Source organism: Ictalurus punctatus, chromosome 17 (genome assembly GCF_001660625.3).
Source record: "Ictalurus punctatus breed USDA103 chromosome 17, Coco_2.0, whole genome shotgun sequence".
In the NCBI taxonomy this organism is placed as follows: Eukaryota; Metazoa; Chordata; class Actinopteri; order Siluriformes; family Ictaluridae; genus Ictalurus; species Ictalurus punctatus.
This window is the reverse complement of record NC_030432.2, coordinates 3,734,542-3,746,580: the sequence shown is the minus strand read 5'-3', so window position 1 is coordinate 3,746,580 and position 12,039 is coordinate 3,734,542. Positions and strand designations below refer to the sequence as shown.

The 12,039-nt window shown below is 41.6% G+C and overlaps 2 protein-coding genes across 3 annotated transcripts in view; one reads left to right on the top strand and one right to left on the bottom strand.

Moving 5' to 3' along the window:
* col4a4 (collagen, type IV, alpha 4) overlaps nucleotides 1-2,174 on the bottom strand; it is a 54,965-nt gene extending 52,791 nt beyond the window's left edge. Inside the window, exons 1-2 of one of the 2 annotated variants that reach the window (XM_017490514.3) lie at nucleotides 2,023-2,174; nucleotides 62-280 (exon numbers count right to left, since the gene is read on the bottom strand). In XM_017490514.3, the coding sequence (XP_017346003.1) occupies nucleotides 62-105 (44 nt within the window). In that variant the 5' untranslated portion in view covers nucleotides 106-280; nucleotides 2,023-2,174. The remainder of the gene's footprint in view (nucleotides 1-61; nucleotides 281-2,022) is intronic. The other variant, XM_017490513.3, reaches the window with a different exon arrangement.
* Nucleotides 2,175-2,242: 68 nt separating this feature from the next.
* Nucleotides 2,243-12,039, top strand: part of col4a3 (collagen, type IV, alpha 3) — a 43,800-nt gene continuing 34,003 nt past the window's right edge. The window contains exons 1-2 of the mRNA XM_017490515.3: nucleotides 2,243-2,595; nucleotides 11,076-11,132. Coding sequence (XP_017346004.1) covers nucleotides 2,536-2,595; nucleotides 11,076-11,132 — 117 coding nt within the window. The 5' untranslated portion in view covers nucleotides 2,243-2,535. The remainder of the gene's footprint in view (nucleotides 2,596-11,075; nucleotides 11,133-12,039) is intronic.

The window sequence follows — 12,039 nt, the reverse complement described above, 5'->3', positions numbered from 1 at the left end:
AACGTTAGTGGAATTACCCCTGCTTCGAAACTTCATCGTGGACATGAACGTGAAGTCTTACCAGAGTGGGAGGCTGAGCGAGGCAATCCGGTGGGGGCGTGTCATCTCACCCGCCACTCAAGGCGCGCTCTGGTTCGAGATGTGCCCACAGTCTCTGTGAGCCTAGGACCAGTGGAGCCAAATTCCTTATGAGCGATACTCCTGATGGCAAAGGTAGTGTAGAATCAATAGAGTATTCACAGATGGAGAAATCACGGTGGGGTCTTTGAGCTTGAATGGACTGACCGACAAAAGATAGTAACCATTTAGTAACAGATATGGCTAATAATAATAATAATATTAGATATACAGTAGATACAGTTTATATATATATCATTTATTTATTTATTTATTTATTTATTTATTTATTTTTGAGATTGAGATTCTAACTCTCCCTAGACAGCATGTCATCACAATTCTTTTCAGATGCTCCACACGGGAAATTATTATAATTAAACAATATCGCACAAGCGAGAGTGAGGTTATAGTGAACATCAGCATGGCTGTGTTTCACCGCACGTAGGTACAGTAATCATTCATAAATATCAAGTAACACAATGTGACCAGATGCTCTGTTTATGTTCTGTATTGCTCCACAATAACGTATTTAATATAAGCCAAAATTTACATTTCCTGAAAGCTATCATTTGCCATGTCCGACGATGATGTAGTAACGGTTTTGAACTAGGAAGTGGAAATCTACGTGGTGAACAGAGACGAGCAGAGTGAGGTCACGGTATGGTTATAGGAAATGGAGGCACTCCTGGAATGCTGCTCAACCAATCAGATTAGCGGTAATGGTAAGATCTTTAACCTTAGCGGTTCCAAAGCACTTTACACTGGTTCTCATTCACCCATTCACACGTACACTCATACACCAATGGTAGCAGAGCTGCCATGCAAGGTGCTAGCTTGCCATCGGGAGCAACTTGGGGTTCAGTGTCTTGCCCAAGGACACTTCGGTATGTGGAGTTATGTGGGCCGGGAACCGAACCAGCAACCATACGATTAGTGGACAAGGTGGCTCTTCCACCTGAACCACAGCCACCGAAAAATCATTAGTGGACCAGAACTAACTGTTATATAATTAGGTGTATATATTCCTGCTGAAGGATCCAGCTATCAGCTGGACAAACTGGTATACCATCTTCCCACCATGCCAGATGAGAAGTCACTGGTATTAAAGATACAGTCAACATCATAGACAATTTGTTGTTGGGTTGTTGTTGTTTTTTTAAAATACACAATTTGACAATTTAAAACATGTATTGATCAATTAAGTTAAGTAATACACAAACTGGGGGGAAAAAATTAGCTCACCATCTGGGAAAGATGATCTATCTGGGAAAGTCTGACCAGATGAGAATGTATTTTGGCAACTGGTACTTACTCAGACCAAGTCGTTTGTTTGTTTGTTTGTTTGTTTGTTTGTTTTTCAGCAGGGTTCCAGTAAAAACGTCTTGTAAGCCGATTTGTTTGTTTTTCACGCCTTTCTTTAAGAGGAAGGCGTGTAAAGCAGATTTCTCACCAGCTGCTCCAAATGCGCAAAGCGCGCGCTCTGAACGCAGCACTTCGGTTTATATACTGCAGCTAATCTTATATTATACAGGAAAATAATCCACTTGATTATAGACCAGTTCATATAATGAGGTGCTGTGTGGTGGTGTGGGGAGGCCTGCTGTAGGCAATACGAGTCAAACAGCTGTAATCAACCTGCGTAATTATATTGCCATAAGATGAATAAATAAATAAATACATAAATTCTTCTCCATATTCTTTATATTTAATCCGAGGTATTAAAAAACAGACTAATAGTTACATGGAGAGACAGCAAATTGATCAATATTACTTTTTGATCATGTGCACAATGCACTTAAGGCTCTTGACGCATTCCATAATCACACCACAGATGATAAAACGAATAATAATAATAATAATAATAATAATAATAATAATAATAATAATAATAATAAAACGCCTTACCCGATTCGCGATTCTGTGCACCACGCGGATTTCACATTACCCCTGAATTTAACACACATTGAGAGGCGAAAGCACGCGCCCAAAACGTGGACCTGTCGCCTAGAAGTGAGTCTAGAAAGAGTCGCCCATAAACCAGGATACGTGACGCACAAGAAGTCACAACCTGTCCAGACTAGTCGCTGCCCACACAAACACAACCCATGCTACCCCTTCAAGTATCTAGGCAAGCAGTTTTCTCCAGAAGAACCCGTGGAGAAGTATTAATGTTCATTCCCACAATCCCTTAATTCCACTCTTGGCTATATTTCTTTTTGGGAATACGCGCGACGCGAGCGCTTGAGTAAGCAACGCGTAACGCGAACGCGCGAGAGATATATTCCGGACATCTCTGCGCATTGTGGCAGGTCTACATGCTTCATCTGAGCTGATCTGGTTTGCTTGAGGACAAACGGAGAGCGCGTTCACCCTGGAGCGGCGTCACGCGCAACAGGAGACACGTCCCGAGCCGCTCCGATGCGCGCGACACCAGTGGGAATATTGTTCCTCGGATTTGTGACGCTCGCGCACACCGAGGTGAGTACATAAACCGCGTCAAAAAATAAATAATTAAATAAATAAACAAATAAACAACTAAATAAATAAATAAAACCTTAAAAAGCTCACTTCGTAGGGAGCAGTAAACATGAACCTGGTTTCTGACAAGGGATTACGCGTAGAGGTGCATGGCACACACGGATTCGACTCCTGTTCAGTGGAAAGTTTAAGGAAAAGGTCAAACGTTTACATACCAAGACTAAAGGCATTCAGATTCAATTTCCACATATTCCATCTCCAAATAATAGCACAGAGACAGATTTATTGACTGTGTTAGATTTCCAGTGGGTCAATAGACTAGTATTGGGTGACTGCTTGAACTTGGGGAACTCAAACACTTGGATCAGCCTTCCACAAACTTCTCACGATACTTTGCCAGATTTTTGATCATTCCTGCTGACAGAACTGGCGAAACTCAGTCAGGATTGTCGTCCTCTTTGCTCCGACAGCCTTTTTCAGTTCAGGTCAGGGCTTTGTGATGGCCACTCAATACTTTCATTTTTTAAAACTGGCTTTAAGCCATTTTCATACAACCGTGGATGTTTGCTTAGGCTCAGAAGACTCATTTGCAACAAATTATTAGCTTTCTTACTGATGTCGTGAGGAATCGATTCAGGATTTCTAGACAATGCTCATCATCCTTCCTCATGATGCCATCAAAACCACCCACCCCAGCATGATGCTGCCGTCCCCATGCTTCACACATGGGACACTTCTCATTATAAGCCTTTTCACTCCGTACATATGCTCGTCAGTTGTTTGGAAATTGCTCTTAAAGATGAACCGGACTTGTCGAGGTGTGCAATTTTACTGCTAAGTTCTCCAAATGATCTCACACCAACGGTTAAAGAGTTTCTTCTAGTAGTTAAAGCTAGGAGTCATGCAATGGAAGCTGTGAAACAGGGCGACATTTTTGAAAAATATAAATAACCAGGTGTGCAGATCTGACACAAAAATGCCGCCATGTTCAGTGTTCAAGACATTATTTCATTCTTATGAGCTTGCCTTACTCTTAAAGCGTGAGTTTGTTTGGTTTTACTCGAGTTTCTTTCTTTTTTTTTTTTTTTTTTTAGAGGGAATTAACCCTTCTAAGTTTAGTCAGTTTTGGTGAATAGACTTTCAGATTCGTTTCCATCTCGGGTATAATTTTACCTCCACTCACAAATCGAAAAAGAAAGAACGACGGAATTGAACACATCGTTTAAGACATCAATCATTTCCATGCCTGACTGTTGCAGGTGATTTGTTGAAAGGCATGACTTGTCTTAACTCACGCTTCCTGAGTGCAACAGACACGCGAGTCGTAAAACATTTACAGGCACCACTTCAAACAGCCGAGCATGCTACAAATATCATGGACGTCTGTTTTGTGGTCGTAGCGGAATCATCGTATGCATTTCATCGCCTGGATTCCTTCTGGGTGCTTCGGTAATGCACTTTACCCTAGTATAATCACCCAAGAGAACACTTAAATTGCTAGATATTTATTGCAGATGTCTGGCAATGCTAGCTGTGGAAGTTGTGACTGCATTAAATGCATACCTTTGCATGCCACCCCAACCTGGCTCGACAACTTTTTCCAAATGGTACCTTTATTAATTTAGCAGATGGGTTTATCTAGACCAGGGGTGTCCAATCATATCCGGAAAGGGCCGGTGTGGGCGCAGGTTTTCATTCCGACCGAGCAGACGCCACGCCTGAGTCTATTGAAAGCCAAGATCAACTGATTAAACAGGTGGCATCAGGTGTGGCTCCTGCTTGGTTGGAATGAAAACCCGCACTCACACCGGCCCTTTCCGGATAAGATTGGACACCCCTGATCTAGACAGGCTATCAAGGTCACCCAGAAGTAACATTCTCTGGAAGTCCTTGGATTTAAACTCCATCCAGTCACTTTAACCACTCAGCTAGCACCGGTTAACCCTACATCCACACAAGCAACTGACAAGACTCTTGTAGGAACATAGTGGGAATAATTTGTACGTAGGACGTAAAGTTCTGAGTGGGGAACTAAATAAATGCCATAAGACTGGTCCAAGGACTTATTGAGCAAGTGGTTTGAGTGATTTATGATTTACCGTGCATCGTATCTACGGTACTTTGCATAGAATTGAGAAAGTCAATTCAGACTTTAACTTCACTTGTATTTTCGCATCTCCTTTCAGCTCGTCTTTTCCTGCTAATCTTCTCATCACACATCCCTGTCTGATTTGTGTGATTTTAGCCTCTGTTCAGTTCATTGTCTCAATCAGGCTGTTGACTCTGAGGTGTTCTGGCGCGCATTTTATACCGTGTTTTTCTTTCTGCATGATTTATTCAGCCGAAAAGGTCTGACTGAGCCCTGGCATGCCAAGCTGCAGGAAGTCAAAGTCGATGGTAGCTGGTGTTATTGGTGTACATGTGTGTGTGTTTGTGTGTGTGTGTGTGTGTGTGGATATGTGGGAGTGTGTATGGCATGCTGGGAAGGGCTGATGAAGGATGGCATCGTTGAAGTGTTACCCTCTCCTCTCAGTTGTTGTCTCTCTCCGTCTGTCTGAGGATTAGCATGTCTCGTTCATGAACACGAACATACGGCTGTAGTGAAAAAGACGAGGCAGTTGAAGGGACTCTGGGTGGGAGGGATGGTATACTCACTCTCCGTCCCCTGTCAACCAGAGCAAAACCGGCCAATCGTGCACGTCTGTGAGCTCACATATGTACATGGGGGCGGGGTATTTTCAGGCATTGTCATGTTTGACTGCTTTCATGTTGCCATCATACAAAGTTAAGATAACTGTCCATAATATATCCGGAATAAATTCAAACATTTACGTATGACGAGTGGCAAGTGGGGATCTCTGGGGTCCAAGCACATTTCGCAGGTAGTGCACCTGGTAGCAGTTCTTACCAAGTTGCGTAAAGCACTAAAGACAACCCAGATAAACAAACTATTCAAGTTTTAAGAACACTGAAAGCTGATTGGCTGATGACAGCCATGTTTTTTTTTTAAGTAATCGAGCCATCGTTAAAAATCCAGATTGTACCAAATTTCAGCTTGATCTCACCAACAGTTCCTGAGATTTGCATTTAGACACACCCCATATGTATGATCACGCCCAAAACATCCTCAGAATCTTCTCCCTAACATGGCTTCAAATGTTTATGCAAATCCATGCAACCAATCATGAGTACCACTGCCTCTGGCATGAGCTGGGCTGGAGAGGTCGCCCTGTAGGTCTCTGGCATGAGTCCAGCACGAGCCCATCTGTAAAGCCGCCGCCCATGTTCGACAGACTAGTCCCAGCTGACACGCAGGTTATAGCCCCCCTCCCACCAAAAAAAAAAATATTTGGGGAAGCCCCAGCTTGAGCCTGTCCGGGAGGGCACTGATCCGGTCTAGCTCTCTCGTGTTCTGCCGGATTTGTTCATTCTGGGCCAACATGCACCGAAACATGTCTGCTGCATCCATAGTTGGGTCTTACGTCATGTCAGGGATTGGAGTCGGAGGCGGACGCAAGCGAGGAACAAGAACTAGGCAAAACACGAACATGAAACACACATGAACACGACAAACGCTAGCCGAAGAGTGCTACAGAACCTAAACACTAGTGCTCATTAGACATTAACGTGACTCAGGTGAGTCTGATCTCATGATATGCAGGGGCTGATGGGTAATGTGGTCATGACAGCGTTCATTAAATTTATTGTATTTATGATCATTGAAATGCTTCCAGTGGCTTCAGTAGTCCATTACATTCTAAAAGCTATGTACTGAAAGTCTATTCATTAGTCCATTAGTCTGCAGTCTTTGCAGACGGAGTGAGTATATTATGAGTGCGGTGGCTCCAGGCTAGTGTTAAATCCATGAAATCCGTCATGCGTTACTGCTGATGAGTATCAGCCGACTCTGAAGTGGTTTTCTCTGTATCACTTGCTCATCCTGGGAAGTGCGTGCACAAGTCTGAATGAGAATCATTTGTCATTGTCAGCACTTGTCAAGTTCAGGACTTGATTAACGCTGCCTTAAGATGCATTGACGGACAAATGATACCCATTTAGGTGAGCACGTATTTTATACATTTATGGATCGACGCATTTGGACTCAACTCGGCGCTGTGCGATCCCTTGCGATCCAACCGGCGACGCATTCAATAAATAAATTCAAATAGACAGTTCTACGAGCTTTTATTAAAGACTCTGCTTGGAAAAACCTTTATAAATTGTCGCTTAAAGGAAATCTGATAAAGAAGGTAACCGAGAAGCCAGCAGTCGTGTGAAAAGGATGACCTGAAAGCAGCAGGAACCACAGTTACACAGAGAACAGCAAGCCGTGAACCGCACTACAATCATCTCTGTACCTGCGCCTTACACAAAACCCCTCTGTTGAACTCGGCTAAAATTTGCCCACGAGCAATTAAACGAATCAGAACGCTTTTGGAATAAAATACGAATAATTGAACACGTCAAGTTTGGAGAAAGAAGGGTTGTGCGTCTGAACAGAAGACCACCATAACGTACCAAGAGTGAAGCACGGTTTTGGGAGCATCATGATATGGAGCCGCTTCTCTGCAAACGGTACGGGGGCATTACACGTGGAGCGACGTACTGGGGACGTATAAGAGGAGATTTTAATCTCATCAGACAAGGAAGTGAATCTGGGGAGAAGAAGGACGTTTTAAGAGGACAGCGACTCTAAAACATACAGCCACAATAACTCAAAAAAAGTGCTTGAATGGCCTGATGGTATTTCTGGAAGATTCTGAAATTGCGAGCGCATCAGTGGGACCCTCATTAGCTTCGAGAATTCGATGCATTTTGATGGATGAGAGTCACATGTAGATACCTGGACTCAAATGTTGATTTGCATGAACTCGATACACATGAAGGGCGTGATCGATGGCTAAAAACGCTTATGTCAATTGGACTTGGAAGAAACACACACACTTTTTCTTCTAAGTACCTGTATATTATGAATATGTGTAATGCTGGAGCATGCTTGAGTTTGTGGAATGCAATGTGTGTGTGTGTGTGTGTGTGTCCAATTGACCTGAATTGACCTACATCCTTTCAGTGCATTCTGAAAAATAAACTTATTTGTACTCAGTTCCCACAAGCTGGTCCTCTGTTTGTAATCAGCCTTAAATACTGTGTTGAGCAGTGGTGTTGGGGTTAGGGTTGGGGGAGGGGGTTGGAGGTTGGGGGTGGGATGGAGCAGGGTGGTGGGTTGGGTTTATAATCTCCAAGCACGACACATTATTCACCATGTGACAAAGACACCTGCATGCACCTCGTAGCTTGTAAGATGGCGTTAGGTTTTCTTGTGGGTGCGTATCATCCTGTTGTGACATTGAGGTATTTTTTTCATTTAAAAAAAAAAAAAAAAAAACTGATCATTTGTTCCACACAGATGCAAATACAAATACTAACAAGAGGCATATTATTCATGTTAAAAAAAAAAAAAAGAAAAGTAAAACTTGGCAGGAAGGTACATCTGATCGAGTAGAACTTGTGTACGTGAGGCTTTCCCTTTCATGCACGATATGAAGCTTGCAGGACAAATAAAGACCAGGAAATGATTTTCCAATCCTAAACTATCCGGTTTCAGTGAGCCTGTGCCCACTGTAGCATCAGATTCCTGTTATCTGCTGACGTGAGTGGAACCTTCTGCTGTTGTTGCCCCGTCACCTCACGGCTTGGTGTGTTGAGATGCTTTTCTTCTCACCACGGCTGCAACGAGTGCTTACTTGAGTTACTGTAGCGTTTCAGTCAGTTCTCGCCAGTCTGCCCGTGCTCCTCCAGAAGTTCCCATCGACACGGCGTGTCCGCCTGCAGAACTGCCGCTCAATGGAGGTTTTTTTTTTAGGTTGCTCCGCCCCTTCCTTCTCCTCTCTCCCATCTCATCTCTCTCCATGTTTTTGGCCCACGATCTGCATCAATGACAGCACCAATTTGGAATCACATGCTATTCTGAAAGGATTCATATATGAAATGGGGTTTTGTTCGGACAGTATGCTTGTCAGCGTACCTAGGTGCAGCACCCAATGTACCGCCTATGCAGGGGAAACACCGCAACAGTGCTACAGCTACAGTACGATGAGCTTTCGGTCATGTGACGTGTGTTGCATTCATTTACATAGACACTACTTCTTAATGGACGATACTACAGTCACCAAGATCCTGATGTCTGTTTCATCCTCCTGATTCTTTGCACAGTATTTCTCTCTCTCTCTCTCTCTCTCTCTCTCTCTCTCTCTCTCTCTCTGTCTCTATCTATCTATCTATCTCTATCTCCTTATCTCAGCAGTCAGCTGTTGTGGGCAGGTCCAGGTGACTGCATATCAGTAAAGATGCACGTTGAAGCATATACTCGTACGCACAAGAAAATCATCAAATTAAATCTACCTTCACATGAATTTTTAAGAAAATGCATTCACAAACAGAGCAGACAGAGATTCACTTCCTACCGTACATATACAAATAAAAAGGAGTGGAACGCTAAGTTTTAACATTCCTTGATTAAAAAAAATAAAGATATCAGTGTATTAGACTATTCCTTCCCAGGGACATGAAAAAGCATGTACCTTATGACTATAATATATCCAGTGTATTATTATATCTATCAATTCATTTATTTAGTAGGGATGTAACCATAAAGTGTACGCCAAATTTGATTCAATTAGATTCAATTCCACCAACCAACACAAAGGTTTTGCTGTTAGCGCTGGTGTAAGGTACTCTTGATTCTGCCAATCCGTTCCATTTCTCGCTAACCATCAGTATCGTAACTTGCCAAAAGAGCTCCCGTAGACAAGACATTAATGATTTGGGGAACATTTCCAATTCCTGCTTGCTAATGAGCATAGACCTTGCGATTTGTAATGAGCTCATGTGGTTCTTTAGTGTGACCTGATTCAAAATAGGCGGTTACTCAAGTGTGGGCACGATTAATGCTGCGCTTGGCTAAAACTCCGAACTACAATTAGGATACGCCAAAGAAAATCGCCTCGTCAAATCAGAATTACTGGTGGGAAAGTCAGGAAGGTCACCTCAACTTGGAGTCAAATCAACATGGCTGCTCACAGCATCGGCAGTAAGCAAAGTAGCACTTCTTTACTTTTAAATGAGTCATTCGGTATATTCTAGATCAAGCAACATACAGACATGTTAGAGTGTTGAAGCTATAACACTGACTATACAGTTGTCTTGAGGAGATCGCGAGTTATAACATCTAGCCTGGGCTCCCCTTCCTCCAGACCACCAGAGGGCGCCCTTCTCTGAATTCTCTCCCACTTCTTCAGTTGAACTCAGTAATTCCTCTTGAACCAGTATAAAAAGTACAATGATCTTGTGAAGTCTTACAGTTTGTGTGTGTTCTAAGCTGTGTATTAATGCATAGTTTGTGTGTGTTTTTCCTTTGTATAGTCCCTTTGTTCTTTGTTTTGACCCCGGCCTGTATTACAACCCTGATTTCTGATTCTGTCTTTTGTATTTTTTTTATTTTTTATTTTTGGCACTGGCGAATTCTCTGTTCAAAAACCTTGTGCACATGGATCCTAATTCTGTGTCTCTGCTAAAACATATCGTACGTCCATGTTGACATAATCTCGACTTCTGACTTCCCACTTCCGAGTTATGTTATCATCCCAAGTTATTTTTGAACGTTCTGTTTGATACCAAGAGGTATCTTCTTGAAAAAAACGCCATATCGTTAAACCTGTAAAATATAGTATACAGTATAAATGCAGCATACGCTTTGTCCCAGTGTCCTTTGGGCTGTGTGCTAATGCATTTGCATGCAATCTAGCAAAAACTGCAATTTCATGTGTTACTTCTTAGTTTTGAAGACTTTTTTATAGACAGTTATATTACAGTTAAGAAGAAGGAAAATCCTTCTGTTAGAAGGGGTGTCCAAAATCTTGAATAGAAATCTCTGTGTGTGTGTGTGTGTGTGTGTGTGTGTGTGTGTGCATCGCATGCGTCAGGAAACCCAAACAACTGATGGGAACAAAGAGCCAATCAATATGCTCACAGAAAACGCACAAAAATGCAAACATTACGGCAGACAAAGTTGTCTTGTGTTACACAGTGATGCGAAACATTGTTGCTATCGCAGGTTTCGTCTCTGTCATGACTGGTTAGGGGTTAAGTGAGATAACACACATCCGGGACCTGTCCCAATCAGCTATGTGCCCTTCAGACACAGGCTCCTTCAGACTCCAGTGTACTTCTGCTGATCCCGATGAACCCAGAAATGAACTAGTCAGAACAAATGTGCACTGTGATCTTTATCTCTAGATTGTTTGTCTCAAGTGAGCAAAATGCACGTGTTTGTGTGTGTGTGTGTGTGTGTGTGTGCTTTGTAATGAGTGCATGCTTCTTTTCAGCTTTGTTTGTGGGTTCTCGTTGAAAACGTATCTACTTTTCTTGATTTGTAATTGACTTCAGAACAGTAAAAGTTTTTTTTTTCCTTATTTCCCCAGGAATGTGGCGTTAACAGGAAGCCCGAGTGCGACTGCAGTGTAGTCAAAGGAGAAAAGGTATGCATCATATCCGACTTTTGACTTTTGATTGCTGTCAGGTCACTTAATATTCTAATCTCCATTTGCTAGAAATCATATTACTATGTGCTATTCATACTGCAGACTCATTTTCATTCTATTATAAAACATGTCCTCTTTTTTCATTAGAACAATTCACTATATATATATATATATATATATATATATATATATATATATATATATATAGATAGATAGATAGATAGATATAGACACACACACTCCTTACACTATCAGTGAGTCCACACTTACTTTTGTTTCCATCTTTTCTATTAATCATGTTAATAATCCATAAGAACATTTTCTGTTCATGCCTCCAAAGTTGCCAGATTATCTTCAGTAAAAGTGTCCGAGATGGGATTTTTTTTAATAACGTCCAGACCACTGCTTTTAAAAATGAGCAATCGACTTTAAGTTTGAAAAAAAAAACAACAACAACAAAACATCAAGGACAGAAAATTTGTTGTCTTTGTTGTCAAATGTATAATAATTATAAAAGAATAATATGATGATGTACAGTCTGAAAGAGAAAATGACAAGTACTGAAATAAACACTGTAGTAATCTAGTATATTGCTTCATGAATAGTCTTAATTTAAGTGAACAGTATGGCTTCCGTCCTTATTTGGCAGCTTAATCCTGCACATTCTATTATTATTATTATTATTATTATTATTGGCACTCTCTGACAAAAGTAAAAGGCAATTACGTCGCGTACCGTTGTCCACATAGTGTTCGGAGAAACTGAAGAAACTATGTACTTTAAAAATTATCTGACTTTATCTGGTATTAGGATTATAAGGATTAAGGTTTAAGATATAATGATGTATTTTAAGTAAAAAAAAAAACAAAAAGAAGAATGAACAATATGGCATCCTGCTTGATGA